Source organism: Dromiciops gliroides, chromosome 3, assembly GCF_019393635.1.
Source record: "Dromiciops gliroides isolate mDroGli1 chromosome 3, mDroGli1.pri, whole genome shotgun sequence".
Classification (NCBI taxonomy): Eukaryota; Metazoa; Chordata; class Mammalia; order Microbiotheria; family Microbiotheriidae; genus Dromiciops; species Dromiciops gliroides.
Genome location: NC_057863.1, coordinates 338779692 through 338802112, shown reverse-complemented (window position 1 = coordinate 338802112; position 22421 = coordinate 338779692). Strand labels below are relative to the sequence as shown.

Below are 22421 nucleotides of genomic sequence, written 5' to 3'. Positions count from 1 at the left end.
TAGCCTAAGGCTTCTGCATCTGTAGTTTTGTTTTTGGTGAGTGTTTGTTTGTTTGTTTGTTTTGCTTCCTGATATTGTCTATATGAATTAGAGCTGAAATATTTTAAATTCTAAATTTTTAAGGTTTACTTGTAACAATAATTACTCATTTTTTACTAAAATAATGAGTAGTAATAGTGACACAGTAGAGCAGCTACTTGATTTTTCCAATGTTTTTAACTGTTATGGTTCTTTTAACTGTTTTTCTCCTCTTGATAACTTTTGTACAAATGAACTGAAGACAATGTGCAACAAATCAGTATATAAGAAAGAGAAACGACCCCCACAGATACTGTAAAGACTCTTGTGCTGAGCATACCAAGTGTGGCCCCATCCGAGTGCCTGAGAAGCATCTTCAGGTAGTTTTATCTTATACTTATTAATGGGGTAATGTCTTCATATAATTTTAAACACAGGAAAACTTTATTCCTTTTTTAAGCTTTAAACTTAAGGATATAGAAAGAGGACTTAAGCAGATGTAGACACAATTATAAAATTCAAAATAACAATCAATTACAAAGTGGAATTAATATTAATTTCTTAATAACAGGGTGGTGAAACCTATTTTAGAGAGAATAGCTAGTAATTACTTTGCAAGGGTTTTAATCACCATTTCTTCGACAAGGTATCTGTGATATATAAAACATCATTTATTTTATAAATATTCTCTTTCAGCTAGAACTCAGAAAAGGCTTCTTTTAACACTTGTACATCAATGTAATTACAATTAGATTGTTTGATTTTTATTTCTTTTTTTTGTTAAGGCTTAGTATATAGAATTAAAATCAAGCATATGATGATCACATACATCACTTTTCTCAAGAGACAGACTGGGAGATTATCCTAGGCTCTGTTAAGACAAATTTATGAAATTCTACCATTTGGGTTTTTTTCTGTTCTAGTAAAGCACCCCCTAATGCTAATAGACTCTCTTCACTTCACCTATTTTTTTTTATTGGTTCTATGAAATGTGGAATGATCTGATTTACAGTTTTGTCTCAATTTCTCCCTTTTCTGAAGATCATTTTCAGTGTTACACAAATCCCAGTCATCTGTAATATTTTAATTGAGACTAAAAGAGATATAATGATAGTAATTGAAATAAGTAATTTAAGCCAAACAAACACAGTAATAAATTTAGGGACATGATAGATGAGTAGAAGAAAGAGGCTGGACTAGATGACTGTCAAAGCCCTTCCAATTCAAATTCTGTGATACAGGTCATTATCAAGGTTTGTATTTCATTGTTAACAGAAAAGCTGTACCATATTTATATTTTGGTTTTCTATGTGTGCTTTCAAAAGTCAACTTATAGCTTCTTTATTTTTGTTTTCCCTTCAACTTCGTTGGGTCAGCAATGTTGGGTTTGTAGTGAGTCTGAACGGATGTGTAGATCGTTGAACTCTCCGGGCAACGAGGGCATTAAGGATGCAGACTTTGTACTGTATGTTAGTGCTCTAACCACTGAGAGGTGCAGTCAAGAAAATATCATTGCTTATGCAGCCTATTGCCAGCAAGAAGCAGAGATGGACAGGTAACTCTTAATCCTAATCTTACTTTGTCTTTTAAAAAAGTCTTTTTTACTATGAACTTAATGTTTTAATATACAAAGATGACAAAAGGATATGTGTATGATACCTTGAATTTATCGTGTAATTTGTTTCATAAAATGTATATTAAATTTAACAAGGTAGTAACAAAATTGCCCTGTTTGTGTTTCTTTCCAAATTGTTTTGGGGTTTTTTCTGTGTATATTTTGAATGTTTTATTGGTGCTCTTTCCTTTTTTAATTTATTTGCATTGCCATCACTACCCATTGTGAAAGGAAATTCTGTAAGAGTACAGAATTTGTGGGCACAAGCCTGTCAGAAACAATTTTTGTTAATTTTAGATTGCTCTAACCTCAAAATTTGTGCTTAGAGAGAGGACTAAAGATGGACAGAGCTACTCAATGACTCTGAAAACCTTTCTGTAACCCAGGATATTTTGGAATGAGTTATGCATTCCTGGACAAGAGAAATGATTTCCCAATTTGATAAAACACAGTTATGTGTCTCAGGGTAAAAGTTCAGTTAATGGTTTGCTTTGTCAAACAGGACAATAATCATTTATGTCCATAGCATACTCTTGGAGAATGATTTTCCCAAAGCCATTCAATCCCTATTTGACCACTCCCATCAAAATTTATTCTTGGCGGACAGTAAGTATATACTTTTGTATACTTGCATACAGTATACTTAAGAGATCTTTCCAACTTATGGAAGTAATCAGAGAGACTTCTTTATTCTCTGAGGTAGAGTATTACTCTGTTTTCTTCAGGACATGGGGAAATGCTGGGAATGCCATGTTCTTAGATTAGAAACAGTGGTGTGACTGAAAGAGAGAACCAATGTCAGACTCTCTTTTTTTAAAGTAGGATTTGTTGGTGTCTTTTTTTGCTCTTTAGCCATTACTGGATAGCCTCCTCTTCTTTCCCCCTTCCTACTTCATGGATTCTTCTTTGCAAAAAGAAAAATAGTTAAACATATAATAACTGTGTCTGACAATACAGGCACTGTGTTGTTCCCTTTTTTTTTGTGAGGCAATTGGGGTTAAGTCTCTTTGCAGGGCAATGAGGGTTAAGTGACTTGCCTAGGGTCACACAGCTAGTAAGTGTTAAGTGTCTGAGGCCAGATTTGAACTCAGGTCCTCTTGACTCCAGGGCTGGTGCTCTACCCACTGCACCACCTAGCTGTCCCTATGTTGTTCCTTTAATCTCCCACTTTGCTAAGAAGGGGACAGAACATTCCATTATTCCATAATGTGTTTTGTTTTGTTTTGGTTTTGTGGGGCAATGAGGGTTAAGTGACTTGCCTAGGGTCACACAGCTAGTAAGTGTCAAGTGTCTGAGGATGGATTTGAACTCAGGTTCTCCTGAATCCAGGGCCGGTGCCTTATCCACTGCACCACCTAGCTGCCCCCCATTATTCCATAATGTTATTCAGATTTTTGCTTCCTAGTAGTGCTCTTTTCCCTTCCATTTTTGTGGCCATTGCACCATACAGATATTTCCATGTTTCTCTGAGTGTCAGATTTTTCATAAACATATTTTTTAGTCCCTGTTTTTGTCACTAATATCCTGCCTTTTTGTTGTTGTTGTTGTTGTTTTTTAAGTGAGGCAATTGGGGTTAAGTGACTTGCCCAGCCAGGGTCACACAGCTAGTAAGTGTTAAGTGTCTGAGGCCGGATTTGAACTCAGGTACCCCTGACTCCAGGGCCGGTGCTCTATCCACTGCGCCATCTAGCTGCCCCAATATCCTGCCTTTTTAATCTAGTTAAACCAGTTTGTCATGCAAGGAGAAAAGGAAATTTGTTTGGAATGGCCAAAAGAGTGAGCATAGGCCTAAAGAGGGTAGAGAGAGGCAAGTCTTCAGCCTCCCTTCTGTGTATTTGTAGTCCATGTCTTTCCTCTTTAGTCTCTTAATCCTCAGATTTTTGCTATTCATATGACCACCTTTTCTAAATAAAACTTTGGCCTATAATAATACATCCTTCTGTTAAATGTATATCAGATGAAATGTTCCATGTTGCTTTTCTTCTTCTTCTTTTTTTTTGTTTTTTTTTTGTTGCTGAGGCAGTTGGGGTTAAATGACTTGCCCAGGGTCACACAGCTCTATGTTGCTTTTAAATAGTTTTAGAATAACGGTAACATAGGGGCGACTGCACCACATGAACAGGATTTGAGCTGGCAATATAAGGGGTGAAAGAACTTATACTCTTTAAGGTTTTGGGGAACAGTTACTATCTCATTCATGTTTTTCTTATTTCTTTATCTGTAAAGCAAGGACATTTTATTCTACTTTATGGTATTATAAAACTTGTAGAATATTTTAGAAGTGGAAGGAACCTTAACGATCATCTAATCTGACTTTTGTAGATGACAGTGAGACATGTAGAAGAATTCATAGGATCTTGAGGATCATCTAATTCCACCTCCTTATTTTACAAATGATGAAACTTGGAATCTCCTAAATTGTGTCCCCAAGCCTTTGTTCTAAATTTTTAACTCTGCAATTTCTCTGTTGATAAATTTACCTGCTTCCATGCACTCAATTATCTCAGGGTAGGTGACTTCCAAAACTATATTTCTTAGACCTAATCTTTCTCCTGATCTCCATTCCTATATTTCAAACTGCCTTTTGGATATGTCTACTTTTATGCCCATGGGTCGCTCAGTCTCCAAACATCCAAAACTGTTGCCCCCTCCCCACCACCTCCTTTTCAAACTTTCCTATGTTTATTGAGAGTACCTCCTCTCTTCTGTAAAAAAAAAATTAATTATTAACTAGCTAATCTAGAAAAATTATATACCAGGACTTATATCTATATGAAAAATTATAACTTTAGAAAAATTATAATTGGGCCGTAAGTCCCTTCATGGTCGCCATTCAAATGTAGAAATATTTTAATTTACTGGCCTAATTTGCAGGGACTAATCTAGGGACTTAATCTGGAACTGTTGACTGTTTGGTTATATGACTGCTATTAATTTAATATGGGCCATTTATAAAGTTCTACCACATTGCTCCACTCCCAAAATTGATAAGCAAAAGGTTAAGAAGTCTCTTTCATTTTAACAGCAGAGGGTTTATTTATGAGATACAATTTAAAATTAAGAATACAGGGAAATAAAATGTACAACCTGACTGCATTCTGGCACGTCTCTTTCCTCCTGCTGCGCCTGGAACTTTTTTACCCTCCTCCTGCATACCAACGGACCTTCTTCTAGCGTTCCCCTCACTGAAAAGCCCCACTGCTCCGTATTGGCCTCCGTCCCTTCTTGCTCTTAGTTTTTTCTCTTTCCCCTGTCTCTTAGTGCTCCAGCCTTTCTGTTCTCTTAATCTTTGCTTTCTCCAACCTGTACCTTGTGCTGACCACTTCTGTGCTTTCCACTGCCCCCCTTGTTGTGTCTGTCTGCTCCGTCAGTCCACCCCGACTTACTACTCTCTTACCTCTCTAGTGTCCCTTTCTCACTGACCTCTCAGGGTCTCTAGTCTCTGGAGTCCTCTTTAATCTTGTCAGCCCCTTTCTGTCCATTCCTTCTCCAACCTCTTAACCTTCCGGCCTCTCCCTTCCACCCAGTCCTTTGGCATTCTCCCTTTATATATGTTCCTTCTCACCCCTCAAATCTCGGGCTCCCTGCGCCCCCACACACACCAAGCTAATCCGCCAGCTGCACTAGGGCTGTGGTTGGGGCGGGGGGGGGGGGGGGGACGCTTGAGCATCCCGTTCGTACCACACCCAGGGCTCCAGGGGCCCATGCCCCCTGCCGTGCACCCAGGGTCCCCTACATGGGCTACGCCAGAGGCTGGCCTGGAAGATTTGGGATCTTTCCAATAGATCTGCCCAGGGTGGAGGGAGCTGGGGCTTTTTCCCCCAGCCATCTGACCTGGCATCTTGTACAGCTCATGGGGCTTTTTGGCTCAGCTGAAGCAGAGGGGGAGAAAGAGAAGAAAAACCTGAGGGCCTAAGGCTTTCTAATCTCAGCCCAAAGGTAGGGTCCCCAAATCAAAATAAATTTCCACACTTCTAGTCAGTCAAGCTTGACAGCTAGGAGTCTTTGACTTTTCTCTTTCTTAGGCTCCGCCCAGTCCATTTCCACTTCCACAACAATTTTCCCATCTGTTTCCTTCTTTTCACCTGCACATCATTAGTCTTTCCTCAGGTCTCATCTTTCATGACCCCTCTTAGATTTGATACTGTCGGTTACCCTCTCCACCTGGGTATTCTCTCCTCTTTGGGGTTTTTATGATGTATTCTCTCCTGGCTCTTCTCTTTGTGTGATCACCCCTCATTATTCTGTGCTGGCTTATTATCTGTATCACTTCCTATTTGTGAATGTTCTAGGCCTTTTTTTCTTCTCTTTCCCCTTTTTTCTTTGTAAGTTCATCAGTTCTCACAGTTTTTAACTACCAGCTCTATGCAGATGACTCCCAGATCTATATATCGAAACCTAGTATGTCCTCTTAGCTTCATTCTGCACATCACCAGTGAGTGGCCTGACAGATATTTCAATCTCTATGTCCCAAAGACATTTTAAACTGAGCATGTCCAAAACTGAACTCATATTTTCCCCAAACCCACATCTTCCAAATGTGGGTATTTCTGCAGAAGGTACCACCGTTCTACCAGTCTTCCAAGTTCATAACTTGCTCATCATCATTTGCTGTTCTCAAATCCAGTCAGTTGCTAGATCTCAGCATTTCTACTTCCACATTGCTTGCATCCAACCTCTGTTCATACACCCATCACTCTAATTCAGGCCATGCCACAAGTCTTTCCCTAATCCAATTCAGCCTCCATTTAGCTGCCAAAGTGACTTTGTTTTAAGTGCATGTCTGACTGCATCACTGTAACTTCAGTGGCTTCATATTGCCTCAAATTTAACTTCTAAAGGCCTTTACAATCTGGTTGTAACATACTTTTCTAATAACTCTGGACATTTCCTGAACTCTCTGATCCAGCCATCCTGGCCTTCTTTCTGTTCCTCACACATGCTGCTCCATCTTCAGGTTCTCAGCACGGCCCATATTTCATGCCTGTGATTCGCTCTCTCCTCATCATTGCCTCATAGAATCCTTCACATCCTTCAAGATGCAGTTCAGCCACCACCTTCCACATGAGGACTTTCCTGAACTCCCAAGTGCCAGGGTCTCCCCATCCCAGATTCCCTTTCTTTGTTATCTTCATCTCTTTCTGCATTTTTCTCTCCTTGACTATAAGGGTTGTTTTATTCTTTGTATTTGTATCCTAAACAGGACCTGATAATGGTAGGCACTTAATAGATGCTTGTTTATTATTGATTGGTTGTTGATACTGTGATTAACATGCACATAAAAGCCTCTTCCTTAAGTAAAGGGATAGTAAGAAGTGTTCTGACACTCAAGTGCGCTTTATATTTAGTGGCCTTCCTGTTCCTGAAAATTGTAGGCACTAATTGAGTTGTAGATGGTGAAATCATGAGTTAATGTTATTCTGCCGCTTAACACATAATGTACTATCTATTTTAACAGGCCAGTAGCAGGATATGCTAACCTGTGTCCAAATATGATTTCTACTCAACCTCAGGAATTTATTGGAATGTTGTCAACAGTGAAACATGAGATTATTCATGCCTTGGTAAATTTTGTTATTTGAAGATCTGTTACATGATGTATTCTGTTGCTCTTTTCTTTATACTCTTTATCTCTTACTCCCCCCCCCCCCCCATATCCTGTGACCATATCCTAAAATCCAGGTTTTTTCGATTTGTAAATACCTTCCTTCTAATTAGCAGATAATCAGGGAGATCTTACACGATATTTAATGAACTAATATCAGGGAGGTAAAAGAAGATACTCTTGGGGGCAGCTAGGTGGCACAGTGGATAAAGCACGGGCCCTGGATTTAGGAGGACCCGAGTTCAAATTTGACCTCCAACACGTGATACTTACTAGCTGTGTGACCCTGGGTAAGTCACTTAACCCTCATTGCCCCACCAAAAAAAAAAAAAGAAAGGAAGAAAAGAAAAAAGATACTTGTGAATCTTTGGCAGTTTTCCCTTTTACAAACACATAGACTTCACTCATTTCAATTTAAGAAGCAATTTATTAAGTGCCTATTATGTGCAAAGGCACTGTGCTAGGCCTAGGATGGAAAGACAAAAAATAGAAATAATCTCAGCTCTGACACTTACATTCTTTTGTAACTCATGGTTAGAAACTAGATGGGAGTGAACTATAAACTAATGTTTTCTTTTATTCCATATTCCTTATGTCCTCTATATCCTGTACGTATACTCTAATGCTCTATCTACATAATTCTCAAAATATTTAATCATTAAAAATGTAGTTAAACCAGGTGAAACTTCACTTTGATTTGGCAAATGAAGGTTGTGCTGAATTTACTTCATAAAGTCATTCTGAATCAAATTATGTTTTCATTTTATGAACCAGTGAAATGGAATTTCCCAGTCATGGAAAAGGAAAAGTATCCCAAGGTATTGTTATTGATGCTCAATGCCCTGAGGGGCAGAGAAGATCAAAATAAAATATTCGATTATAGTTTTATCATAATATTAATAATTCTACAAATAAGCCTAGGGGTTCAGGAACGAGAAAAAAATTTATGCCTTAAGAACCAATTCTATAGACAATTCATTTTAAAAGCATTACTGTCATTTGGTTTTTGGGGTGGTTTTTTTTTGCAGGGCAATGAGGAACTTGCTCAGGGTCACATAGCTAGTAAATATCAAATATCTGAGGCTGGATTTGAACTCAGGTCCTCCTGAATCCAGGGCTGGTGCTTTATCCACTGTGCCACCTAGCTGCCCCTGTCATTGTTCATTGTCAGAATATACCTTTATGTATAGCACTTTAGAGAGGCCTAAGGGCATATAGTGTAGGACTCTGATTTAGGAAGACCTGAAGTTCAACTCTCCCCATGCCTGAGTCAACTCTCTAATTCTCCTAAATCATAGATGTATTGTATTTCTCCTATTCTAGTATATAGTACTTTAAGGTTTAGGAATCACTTCCCTCACAAGTAGAAGACAAATGAGGAAATCAGTCCAAGTAGTTTAAGTGACTTCTAAGTCACTTACCTTTTAAATTTGGAGCCATTAGGACTCCTGGCTCTAAGACCAGTCATCTTTTCATCATCCCATGCTGTCACTTAAAAATACCTATACCTCCTTCTCTCCCCCAACACATGTACCATATACACATATATAAGGTTGTAGATGCTCACGTCTATTATTTACATACTGAACAAAGTGTGAATGTGAGATTGGCTGGTAAAAATTGTGAATGCTTCCAAAATTTTTCAGGCCAACAAGATGACAGAATAATATATTCATTGGTTTGTTAAAGGAGATGTGGTAAAATGTAGTTCATTTTCTTAACTCTGCCCTAATCATGTTTTTAATTTATTTTTCCAGTTTTATAATTGTCCTCTTCTCGTTCTAGTAATTTGCATTAGGTTGTCTTAGCACATCAAAAGGATGTAAAAATCCAGTAACTTTATAGGGACAAAAGAATAAATATTACTTTGATTGACAGGTTATAAGTCCCTAATCACACATCAGTCAATAGTTAAATAGATTGAGAACAGAAATGTCAGAACAAATGAGCTGCCTAATTAATTTGTTCAATTTAATTAATTATATGACTAGTATCCATCAATTATGGATATTAGCTATTGCACATTCTAGTTGTTTAAACCGGGTCATGATAATTAAAGTAATAGCGAGAGAGTGGTTTGTTTTGTGCTTGAGTTAAGAAATAACCTTTCATATCAAATAATTTATGGTACTAAAAACATTCTGGGGTTTCTGTATTTCAAGGGTAAAATTTGAGCATTTAAGAATAAATACCCTTGTGTGAAACAGATATTATCCTAATTATAAATGAAAACTCTGAGGACACCACGCCTAGCTGAGCACAAAGGGTCTGAATCTTGTGACTCAGCATAGAGTGTACTTTTCCCCAAGGCAGCCTGCATTGGTTTCCAGTTAGGGCCTAAGTGAGGCAGAGGCAGCAGCAGAGCCTGCTGACAATAGTTAAGCACTTGTGACCCTGGTTAAACTCTTTACCTTCATCAGAAACAGTTTTACCATGTTCACACCCCTTTTTATCAAGCTAAAAGTCTGATACAGTGGAGAACTATAAAAGCCTGGCCACAGAGTCATTTTTAGTCCTATACTTCACTAGTTCTTTACAGTTTCAATTGCAGCTTCGTATGTAATAAATTGATATTTGTCCAAGAGTTGATATAATTGCCTCATAAAAATAGTTCATGGTTTTGTTTATTTTTAATAGGGCTTCTCTGCTGGGCTTTTTGCTTTCTACCATGATAAAGATGGAAAACCTCTGACTTCAAGATATGCGAGTGGTTTACCACCTTTTAACAGCAGGTATTTGTTTTCTCATTTTTGTTTTTTTTCACTGGGTAAATAATATAAAGCCTAGCCACATATTCAGGTAATGTTCTAATGAACAAAGATGAGCATGGTCTCAGGTTCAGGGCCCAAAATAAGTTGTACTGAATATAAACAAAAATCCCAATAGCAATTGTAAATAGTTCCATAATTTCTATGACACTGGTCATGGATTTGAAATCATAAATTTTCATATCTTTTTATACGATAATATTTTTAGATAACTAAATTTAAACTAATGCTTAGCAAATAAATAATCAATTTAGATAATACTTTCCGAGCAAACTTTGAGAGCTACCAAATTCTCAAGTATAATATAGGTACAATTCTCTTTTATTTAACATTGATTATTACTTTTCATTTCTCCTTTCTTCTGGTATTTGTGTCGAAAAAAAAAAAGAATAAGCCCTTTTTATTTACCTGTTTAACTTTGTGTCAAAGATCCATCTCTAGGATATGCAATAAACAAACCTAAATTTTAGCAAAACATTTATAACATGAATACAAGAAGATATGTGGGCTACATGAGTACATTCTTTTTTTTTTCCTTTGTTTTTTGGTAAGGCAGTTGGGGTTAAGTGACTTGCCCAGGGTCACACAGCTAGTGAGTGTCAAGTGTCTGAGGCGGGATTTTAACTCAGGTCCTCCTGACTCCAGGGCCGGTGCTCTATCCACTGCGCCACCTAGCTGCCCCTATATGAGTACATTCTATATGGATTTGGAGCTGGCTGAATGACCAAGCCATTAATGGTTTGATGTTGACTTGGAAGTTGCACTTGACTCTGTGGGGCTTATCTTTTTTGTCAGTGACTTAGATCATAGGCTTCAAAGATCAAAGGCACAGAGGGATAGCTAATGTGTTTGCTTGACAGGATCCAAAGCCATCTAATGAGATAAACTTTAATAGGGATAAATATAAAGTCCATAGAGGTTCAAATTGTCAATTTCACAAGTATAAGAGGAGGGAGATACATGGATAGACAGCAGTTCATCGGAAGACCTAATGTTTTAATGGATTTAAGCTTAAATATGAGTCAGCAGTATTGATGATATGATAGTCAAAAAAAGCTAATGTGATTCTTAGGCTGCATTTAAAGTTGGGATAGGTGACCTAGGTCTAGCAATACATGCTTGTAATCTCTGCTATGGAGAAGCTGAGGCTGGTGGATCACTTGAGTTTTGGAATTCTGAGATAAAGTAGATTAAGCTAAGTGGGTTTCTGGACTGTCTTGTCAACCATATGGCAAGCTCTTAGGGGCACAGGACCACAGGGCTGCCTAAGGAGGGTCAAACAGGCCCAAGTCAAGCTTCTGTGCTGACCTGCAGTAGGATCTAATCTCTAGATTCACATTTTCAACTGCCTATTTCAGCATCTTGAACTGGATGTTCTATAGACATCTCAAACTCAACATGTCCAAATATGAACTAATTTTCTTTACCCTCCACACTCTCCCCACTTCCAAACTTTCCTATTATTGTCTGGGGTATTCAGACACCAAAGCTTACAACCTGGTTGTTATTCTCCACTCCTCTTTCTCAACCCCCTTTATCCAATCTGTTGCCAAGTACTGTTGATCTTTTCTTTTCCTTGTAAGATTGGAATGAGGCCACCTGCTGGAGACTTACTGTAGGAAAGATCCACCATGAGGAGAAGGTGCCTGAGGGCAAGCCGTGGGGCCTGGTTTGCTTGTGGGAGGAAGACTGGCTCTCTCACTCTTTTTCCTCAGGACTCTGGTAGAGTGGGGCTAGAAATGCGCTCTCCCTTTAATAGATAGATGAATTTAGGCCTTTCTTCACCAAATTCTTATTCTCCTTGATAAATGCTTAAAAGTCTAAACTCTTGCTGAAGCTTATAATTTATTGATGACCCCTCATTAGATATTTTAGACAGACTAGCTAGAATTTTTTTTTTTTTTGCTTTTTGTGGGGCAATGAGGGTTAAGTGACTTGCCCAAGGTCACACAGCTAGTAAGTGTCAAGTGTCTGAGGCTAGATTTGAACTCAGGTCCTCCTGAATCCAAGGCCAGTGCTTTATCCACTGGGCCACCTAGCTGCCTCCCAGACTAGCTAGAATTTTAAACCTTTACAGATGGCTTGTCCTGAGGCGCCTTCTCCTCATGGCGGAGCTTTCCTACAGTAAGTCTCCGGCAGGTGGTGTCATTCCAGTCGTTATATCCTATATGCCCTCTTCTCTCCTATTCTTCTACTGCTCTGGTACAGACCCTCTTCACCTCACATCTGGACTATTGCAGTAGCCTGTTGGTTGGTCTCCCTGACTCAAGTCTCTCCCCAATTCATAACACCCACCCCACCCCTGCCTGCCCCACTCAGATGTCAAATTGATCTCCCTATAGCAGAGGTCTGACCATGACCAGTCAGTAAACTTCACTGAGCCCTATAGCCTCCAAGATCACATCTAAAATCCTCTGGTATTTAAAGCCCTTGTAACCTCCTTCCTTTTTAGTCTTTTCACACCTTATTCATTCCTATGTGCTCTTTGATCTAGTGACACTGGGCTTCTTGCTATTCTTTTCATCCGAGACACTCCATTTCCCCACTCTGGGCATTTTCTCTGGCTGTCACCCATGCCTGGAATGCTCTCTCTCCTCATCTCCTCCTCATGCCTTCTCTAGTTTCCTTCAAGCCCCAGATAAATCCCACTTTCTTCAGAAATTTTTTTTGATCCCTCCATTGAGGCTGATAGGAGGTAAAAGGTAAACATAAAAGAGTAATTGTAAGGGACTCAATGAAATTAAACTGTGTTCTTATATGGGAGTGCATATGCAAACCCAGCAGACCTCCTACTTGCCTTAGGTTGGGGAAGTGTCTCCTGAATTTTTGTTGGCTCTGCTCCTCCAAAATTTGGTTTCCGGCATTATTTTAATGTTGTTTGGAGAGAGTTAAGCTGGTTTCTGACTATATTCTGCCATCTTGGCCAAGTCCTATTTTTTTTTTCCAAATCAGACCAAGGCTTTTATTTACTCATTTCTTGCATTTAAAATATTCTTCGATGACATCTTTGGTCTGAGATTTCTTGCCATAGTCTTTAACAACAACGAAACTGCAGCCAACCACTTTGTGGGGCTTTCCCTCTCTGTCAGTTTTACAGAGGCCTGCCCATTCACCCTGCTTCTTGTTGTGAACAAGCTTGATCAAGTTAATTTGGTGCTCAACACACAGGGCTTCAGCCAATTTTATATACATAGGTTCATCACAGTTGGAAGCAAGAAGACAAAGATGGGCTTTGGTGGCTTCATGAATTCCATGAGCTAGGCTAGCGTGGATGAGTGCGGTCTTCAGCACTTCTTGTAAATTGGTGTTAACGTCCATTACACCTCCACCAGCAATACCTTCCTCGGTCATGGCAGCAGTTCATGGGTGAAACCGAATCCTGAAAACACCCGGGAGCCTCCGCCTCCTGCTCAATTCAGCAGTGACAGGGAAAAAAAAAAGCCAAGTCCTATCTTTTCAATGTTAGTAGTATCCTACCAATGTTTCAGTATGACAGTGAGACAGGAAATACAACCTCCTCAGAAGATTTAAAAATGAATATCACACAGAGAGAGGGCAAAGGAGAGGCATGTGGTGCACGTGAACAAAATGGAACATAATTGGGGAGAACCTCTAAAGAAGAATATAACGTTGACATATGACATCAGGGAATTGTATGGTAGAAAGACGAGAGGGGGACAGCTAGAGTGTTCTACTGATGCACTAGCAATGTCAGGAGAAAGTAAGCAAGTCCTTTAGCACATCGAGTTCTTCCCCTGGGGTGAACTTAAGAAGGACAAAGACAAGAGCTGAATGGGTGTGGATGGTTTACAATCTGCATCATTGCAGTGGCCTTTTGAATTGGTGAGATGATACTATACAGAGTGTATCCTTCCCATCTCTGTCATCTATAGATCGGATAAACATAGCCTTCTGTGTTTTCATCTGAAAGTGTTGGACAGAATTAATAATAATGATGATGATGATTCACATTTATATAGTGCTTTACAGTTACAAAGCACTTTACAAACTTAATCTCATTGATTCTCATAGCAACCTTTAAAGTAGGTAGTGCAATAATTATTCATATTCTAAAGATGAAGAAATTATGCTAGGTACATAATAGTTACTCTAAATACTCATTGATTAATAAGTTAGTTTGGGTAGTTAGGTGGCACAATGGATAGAGCTCCAGGCCTACAGTTAAGAAGATTTATCTTCTCAGAGTTCAAATCTGGCCTCAGACACTTACTGAGTCCTTGTGTGATCCTGGACAAGTCACTTAACCTTGTTTTCCTCAGTATCTTCATCTGTAAAATGAGCTAGAGAAGGAAATGGCAAACCACTCTACCATCTTTGCCAAGAAAACCTCAAATGGGTTCATGTAGAGTCAGACACGATTGAAACGACTGAACAACAAATAAATTAGTTAATAAGAAAAAATGTTATAAATGATTAACTCTCATGCAGACTTTTGTACCTGAAACATCTGTAAATTTGAAAAATGGAATGTTTTCATTGTAGTCTTGGATTGTATCAATGGAGTGATAAGGTGGTTCGAAAACTGGAGAGACTATGGGATGTTCAAGGTAGTAAGATGATACCACACAGCGTGTTTGTTCTCGTAACACCTCGTGTTGTTGTGAGTATTGCTAAAAATATCTATCTATCTATCTATATATGTTTGTTTCTTAGAACTATTTACCACCCTATTCTGTGTCAAATTCTTTGAAATTCGGGGGTTTATTTCACAATTTTTAGTGGAACAAACAATAAGGAATAAGTACAGTAGAACTATAGCACCAATACTGGGTAAAGGGAAATCTGGATATTCTGGAACTCACCTTACAACTCCTAACCTTCCCTCCAACCCCCGCCCCCCCCCCCCACTATGATCAACAAAAATATCCAAAATAGGACCATAAATCAGCAGACTGCAATTGAATAGAAGTTCTTTCTATGTAATATTAATATATGGCAGACAGATTTGTAACTTTTTTTAAATTATTATGATCTAAACCACACTCTTCAAATGTGCAGGGACACAGTATCAGAAAGTTAGAAAGAAAAATACTAAAAATGATTGTGACAGCATAGAAGCATTTATTTTAAACACTGTTTTTCCTCAGTATTGCTTTCCATTGCAGTGAAAAATTCAACATCCTCCTTGCTGTGTCACATACTGTGATAATTTTATGGGGTTTATATTGTTTTGTTTCTTAGGAAGAAGCTCGGAAACATTTTAATTGTCCAATTTTGGAAGGAATGGAACTTGAAAATCAAGGTGGTCTAGGCACTGAGCTGAACCACTGGGAAAAACGGTTATTAGAGGTCAGTTTTAATGAAAAAAAACTTTAAAGCTATTATCAGAGTTAGTGGTATTATAGAGTAGGCTTAATATTTACTAAGATCAAGCTTCTAATTAGAAATCTGCGTAACCCCCAAGTAGGATAAGAAACGAAACTTGTGAAAATTATTGAAACATTTCATCTGGTCTTATTACATGATTTTAAAGTTCCCTTTTCTTTCTTTTCCCCTAAATTCCATGGAAGTCATGCTTTGATGCCTCGTCATGGTTTGGAGAACAATGGGTTCTTTAAGGTTCTACTGGCAGAACAGTAGTTCTATAAGTCCTTTTAACTAAACTGAAAAAGCTTTGAATAGTTTACCTGGCAAAATGCTATTTTTTTGTCATCTGAGGACCAGCCTAATTCAGTTCAGATGGTTTTAGAGCAGAAGGTTGGCTACAAGGTGATGATTTAGTTAGGCCTCAGCAATTCACAAAGGCTATCTACTAAGAAATTGCAGTATGCGGAAAGGATCCCATTCCAGTAAAATCTTGGATCCCTGTGTTTTGAAAGTAGGACTATTTCCCCAAAACAGGTTTGGCTTGGTTTTAAGGTCAGTCTTTTTAGTATGTGTTATGGGGAAAATGATGGGGGCTTGGGGTAGGGGTACAGGTTCTTAGGAATTCCTCTTTAAAGAATTACACCCTCTTGCACACAAATCCAATTAGAATAAAATAGTAGTTTATTTAGGGGCTAGGGAAAGGAAACCAAGAGAAAAATCTTTGGATTTCTCATGGGGAGAAGGCACGGCACAGAGGCATGGCTCTGAGATACCTGTCTCCTTGAGCAGGAGACAGGGAAATCCTTTTACAGAGGACTGATGGGGGTGATCATTTGACTGAAAAGTTCCTTTATTGGGGGAGGACTATCCCCTACTGGTGGTGGCTGGGGGAAGTTGGGAGAGGGACAGCTCTGGATCTCTCAAGCCATCTCTCTCCCTATCATGCCACAAAGGCAGCAGCCACACCTAATCTTATCTCCCCAAGGGGTAGGGGAGACTGGAATGAAGGGTGGTGGTCCTGTAGCTAACTCAGTCCCAATCCGGTGCCGCTTATCTCTTTAGGTGTGTCTGTCCTTTGGTTTAGTTTTTCAAGGAGAAGTTTCTTTTGATTTACCCCACAAAACTTCTGGGGTACCCAGGGCTATTCAAGTGAGGTACTCAGGTCCATAACAGTATGTTAGTGCATTTAGTTATACTTTGGGATAGAAAGTTTGAGGAGATGGTGTTTCTATCAAATTCTCTGTTTCTCCAAATCGTGACCTAAGGAAATACAAAGAATGGCATTGAAGTGCACCTGGTTTTAGTTGCCATGTATCTCCCCAGCTACCTCAGGGTTGACGTTACTGAGAAATTAATCAAGCAATTGAAACCAAAATGAGTTCTCCCTTCCCCCTCCTTTTCTTTATCTCATTTCTTATGCACACATCTAAACCCCCCTTCCCCTTTAGCTCAGTAATTACCTCAGCCTCTTGCTTTATTTTGCCAAGAGAAAGCTTTATCTATTGTAGATTTTTAAGAAGTATTTCTTTTTTTTAAAAGCTACATTTGTGTTTGTTTCACACAATTGCAAATATCATTGGCCTGTCCTTCCAGCAAAATTGTCCATGGTAAAAGTTTTAAAAGGTCTGAGGAAGAAGATGGACTTCCTTTCTTTTAAGTGCTTCTGTTTTGTTTTGTTTTGTTTAAGAAAATTTATGAATTTTTCCCCCAGCTTTTGAAAGTGAGTAAATTGCCTTTTCTCTTAAAATTTTAAAATAGTGATCATTATAATCAGGAAATTTTAGACCTGGAAAAAGCCATAGAAACGATCTAGTCCAACCACCTCATTTTCCTTTTGTCAGTCTTAGATCCTGAGAGGTTAATTGATTTAAGGCAATTAAAATGAAATGTTTCCTGTAAGACCTCTGTCCACCTCAGTGCTGCTTCTTTCCTGTGGCTTACTAAACTTACTGTGGTTTTCAGAATGAAGCAATGACTGGCTCTCACACACAGAACCGAGTCCTCTCTAGAATAACCTTAGCATTAATGGAAGACACAGGGTAAGATAAGATCCTATGATGGTATGTTGTTTCTTGAGTTAACTACATACCAGGATTTGTGACATGATGTTGTGATATGGTGAACCTTTGAGTATTAACAATGAAATGTTACCTTGGAAACAGAATCAATCATTTAAATATTGTGTGTGTGTGTATGTATAGGCCAACAGATAACCTAAAATTGGTCTGTATTTGAATTTTGAATGAAACCAGAGACCACCTCAAACCATACCTAGGTATAGATGGAAATGAGGCAAGATAGCCGTAAAATAAATGATCTACTTGTAGTGAGCACTGCTTTGCATTTGACTAAATAGTTACTTATGTAATATAATATATATGTTTTATAATTATATAATAGTAGTTCATTGATATCTTCCATGCCCAGAATATACTCCCTTTTTACCACTGGCTCTTTGGAAACTTCTTTTTCCTTCAAAACTCTGCTTAAGTGGCATTTTCTACATGGATTCTTTCCTTATCTTCCCAACTCCTACTGCCCTCTCCCTAAAAAATATACCTGGTATTCATTTTTTACATATTTTGTTCATGCTAATTTACATACCTGTCTCCCCTGATAATTCTGTGGGGTAGCTAGGTGGTACAGTGGATAGAGTATGAGGCCTGAGGTCAGGAATACTCATCTTCCTGAGTTCAGATCTGACCTCAGATATGTAATAGCTGTGTGACCCTGGGCAAGTCACTTAACCCTGTTTGCCTCAGTTTCCTCATCTGTAAAATGAGCTGGAGAAGGAAATGGCAAACCACTCCAGTATCTTTGCCAAGAAAATCCCAAATGAAGTTATGAAGAATCAGACACAATTGAAATAATAGAACAATAAAACAATAACATTCCTTGTCTCTACTCAGGAGGCAAACTGTATCCAGTTGAGTAGCCTCACAACCATGCCTAGCTCTTTCCCCTTTTACAAATATTTCTGTTTCCTTTTGACACCAATAATCAGGGGAAAGGGGGCAGCTAGGGGACGCAGTGGATAAAGCACCAGCCCTGAATTCAGGAGGACCTGAGTTCAAATCCAGCCTCAGACACCTGACACTTACTAGCTGTGTGACCCTGGGCAAGTAACTTAATCCTCATTGCCCCCAAAATAAAATACAATAAAATAAAATAATCAGGGGAGAGCACTATGTGGGAGGCCTTTTTGCAGTGATCTACTATAATAGTTCATTCATTGTAACAGCAGAGCTTTTAAAGAATATTTCTCACACTAGATCAGAAGAGTATTTCTGTGGGTCTAGGAGAATACCTGAAAATGTTTTTCCTTAAGAAATGAAAACTCTAGAACCCTTTTTTGCTAGTATATTTTATTCTTAGCCAGCTGTCACATAACTTCTATACTGTGGAGGAAAGAGGAACACCAGGAAAGAAGACTGAGATGTGAACTGCTCGCATTCTGTGTTCAGTATTCTCATCAGCTTATTGTTTACATGGCACTTCGCAAAATAAAACAAAAGCTCTTTAAGGTTTGTCGATAGAAGTCCCAGCATCTCAGATTATATCCTGTTAATAAAATAATAACTGAGCAACAGGAAAGTGAATAGAGAAAGGATCATCTCCAAGTAATTGTTAATGGACTAATGAGCAATAGTACTTAGAGGGAAGGTATAACTATCTGGACAGCATATTAGTCTTCTACAAAGTAGTAACTTCTGCAGAGAATGACAGTTCCAGCTACAACTTGATTTGCTATCAGTCTCTTGTGTTAAACGCGACATTGCAGTTTCTGAATTTTTGCAGGCATTATCAGGGTAGCTGGGATGTCTTTCCTTGTAGAGCTTTAAATAACCATGATGTTGTCAGGATCATTGGAACAGAAGGTATGGGACAGTGAGTTAGCTTGGAAGGGGAGCGGGATGACCAATGCTTTTCTAGCTTTTTCTTCTCTCTCCCAGTTCCCACCATTCTCTGTCCTAAAATACTCCGTCTCTCCCTGTCCCCCTCTCCCTTCAAGAAATTTCTTCTTGTTTAATACAGGAGGAGGGGTGTCTTGTTGTAACTATGAGAATCCAAATCACAAGCCTGAGGTCACATACAGTTCTGTCTACACAGTGCTCAGTAAATGATTTCTGATATAGTTTGCCAAGGTGTATTGATCTAATTAAGAACACATTTCTTAATTACTTCATTGCTGAGATTTGTGATAGATGAAGCAGACATTTTCTGAAACAACAGTAATAAAAGTTAACCTTATTTAAACTATTTTCACAGCTGGTATAAAGCTAATTACAGCATGGCTGAGACCTTAGACTGGGGCCGTGATAAGGGCTGCGACTTTGTCATGAAGAGTTGTAAATTCTGGATTGATCAGCAAAAACAAAAGTAAGAAAGTGTTTCCATAAACTACATCTGGTTATTTATTTAATTTATGATTTTCTTGAGCCTAAAATGACAAATCTTTTCAAATGTCTAGCTATTAGGTTCTACAAAAATGGTGATTAGTAAAATTTAGAATGTTAACGAAAAATGTTCTATAGGTTCTTTCTAATTTTGCCTTTGGAAATATCTGCAGTAAATTTAGGGAGAAAATAGAGTAGAATTCAGATTGGTATTCCTGTGTCGGATTAATGAAGTATACGAAAATATATATTTGTGTATAATTTGAATATATCACAGAAATGGGAAAGCTGGAAGGGGGGACCTCACAGCCGTCTAGGTCAAACCATAGATAAAAGGAATCTCATCTATAATATATCTGCCACAGGGTCATCCAGCCCCTGCCTGAAAGACCCTCAAGGGGAGAGAATCTACCACCCTTTGAAGCAAGCCCACTCCACTTTTAGACAGCTCTGCTTGTTATAAAGTTTGTCTTGGCATCATCCCTAAATATTCCTTTTTGCAACTTTTACACCTTGCTCTTGGTTCTTCCTTCTGGGGCCAAATCCCTCTTTACAATGATAACTTTTCAGGTTCTTGAATACAACTACCATGTCCCCTCTGAGTCTTTTTCTCTTTAGGCTGATCACACCCGGTTCCCTCAAACAATCCTCCTGTGCCATGGTCTTTTGCCATCCTTGTTACTTCCTGTGGATACTCTGCCGCTTATTGGTGTCCTCCTTAAATTGGGGTGCCCAGGACTGAACATGGTATTCACCATGAGGCCTGAGGCAGTCAGAGTACAGTGAGACCATCACCTCCCCATTCCTAGAAGCTCTGTTCTTCTTGATGCAACCAAAAATCATTTGGGCTGTCATATCACATTGCTACTGATGACTCATATTGAGCTTACAGTCCATTAAAACACTCAGAATCTTTTTCAGACCTACTGCTTTCTCACCATAACTCCCCCATCTTGTATTTGTGAATGTGATTTCTTATACCCAAGCACAAGGCTTTTACATTTGTTCCTGTTGAGTTTTATTTGATTAGATTCAGCTCAATGCTCTAGCCTGTCAGGATCCTGACAGTCATCCAGCATATTAGCTCCTTCCTAGCTGGGTGTCATCTGCAAAAAGTAGCATCTCAGCCATTATCCAGACCATTCATAAGATGTTAAACTGCCCAGAGCCAAGCCCAGAGCCCTGAGGCACTCTGCTAGAGACCTCTGCTCTGTTAACATTAAACTGATGGTATTATGGCGTCATCCATATATCTCTGTTTTCTCTACCAGAATTGTAGGTCAAGCATGATCAAAATCTTTGTTTAAAAGCTAGGTATGGGGCAGCTAGGTGGCGCAGTGGATAAAGCACAGGCCTTAGAGTCAGGGGGATCTGAGTTCAAACCCAGCCTCAGACACTTGACACTTACTAGCTATGTGACCCTGGGCAAGTCACTTAACCCCAATTGCCTCACCAATAAATAAATAATGAATGAATGAATGAATGATTTTTTTTTAAAAGGCTAGGTAAACCATATGCATGGCCTTCATTGTTAGTTTAGTAATTCTGTAAAGAAAGGAAATAAGGTTAGCTTGCCCATAGCTGTTCTTCATGCAGCTCTGCTGGCTCTTTGAAATGGTCCCTTCCTCTCTGGATACTCTGCAACCAGCTCTGTGATGATCCCTTCCATCATTTTCCCAGGAATCAAAGTCAAGCTCACTGGCATATAGTTTGCAGTTCTCTTTCCTTTTTTGTAAATTAGGACATTTGCCTTTCTCCAGGCTTGTCCCTTTCCCATTTCCAATGATCTTTCATGATCACTGGCCATGGCTTAGCAGTTCTATCTGTCAGCTCTTTCAGGTGCTCAGGATGCAATTCATCTTGGGCAGATGACTGGAATTCATCTCGGGCACCTAGGTTCCCTCTTACTGATTCCTTCCTTATCTTGTGGATGGTCTTCCCAATGGTCTGTTGTGGCCCATCATTTCCAGTGTAAAAATCATTCTTTTTTGCAGAAAAAAAGAAACTGGTAAGAATTCAGCAGCACTCTACCTTCTTCCTGTTGTCATCATCCTAGTCTATCCACCTAAGCAAAGGTTTTCTCTATTCCTTGCCCTTTCTTTTTCTCTCTTTTTTTTAAAATTATTTTTTTATTTATTCATCCATTCATTCATTCATTTATTTATTTATTTATTTATTTTTTGCAGGACAATGAGGGTTAAGTGACTTGCCCAGGGTCACACAGCTAGTAAGTGTCAAATGTCCGAGGTCTGATTTGAACTCAGGTCCTCCTGAATCCAGGGCCAGTGCTTTATCCACTGCGCCACCTAGCTGCCCCCTCTTTTTCTCTTAATATAATGTAATGGAAAGATCCCTGTTCAGTCCTTAGCTTCCCTCAACACTCTAAGCTTTGGCATCCCAGATCCTATTTTTCTAGGACCATACCATGCTCTTATAGTTATTTCTCTCTTGCCTGGACTTGTTTCAGTTTTCTCCACATTTCTTTTAAAACTAAGTTATGGGCAGCTAGGTGGCGCAGTGGATAGAGCACTGGCCCTGGATTCAGGAGGACCTGAGTTCAAATCCAGCCTCAGACACTTGACACTTACTAGCTGTGTGACCCTGGGCAAGTCACTTAACCCCAATTGCCTCACTAAAAAAAAAAAAAGTTTGGGGCAGCTAGGTGGCGCAGTGGATAGAGCACCAGCCCT

The 22421-nt window shown here is 39.0% G+C and overlaps 2 protein-coding genes across 2 annotated transcripts in view; one reads left to right on the top strand and one right to left on the bottom strand.

Annotated features, from left to right (window-relative positions):
• The window catches only part of LMLN (leishmanolysin like peptidase), a 65679-nt gene that overhangs the window by 25020 nt on the left and 18238 nt on the right, over positions 1-22421 (top strand). Inside the window, exons 5-12 of the mRNA XM_043997472.1 lie at positions 281-398; positions 1395-1573; positions 7092-7197; positions 9876-9970; positions 14510-14627; positions 15209-15316; positions 17297-17373; positions 19604-19714. Of these exons, the coding sequence (XP_043853407.1) occupies positions 281-398; positions 1395-1573; positions 7092-7197; positions 9876-9970; positions 14510-14627; positions 15209-15316; positions 17297-17373; positions 19604-19714 (912 nt within the window). The remainder of the gene's footprint in view (positions 1-280; positions 399-1394; positions 1574-7091; positions 7198-9875; positions 9971-14509; positions 14628-15208; positions 15317-17296; positions 17374-19603; positions 19715-22421) is intronic.
• Positions 12951-13357, bottom strand: LOC122750695 (40S ribosomal protein S12-like). The gene has a single exon (XM_043997473.1). The coding sequence runs from the start codon at positions 13355-13357 to the stop codon at positions 12977-12979; it is 381 nt and encodes a 126-aa protein (XP_043853408.1). The 3' UTR covers positions 12951-12976.

What these genes read in the sequence shown, in the direction of transcription:
- LOC122750695 (XM_043997473.1), bottom strand. Translation starts at nt 13,357, where the DNA reads ATGACCGAGGAAGGTATTGCTGGTGGAGGTGTAATGGACGTTAACACC.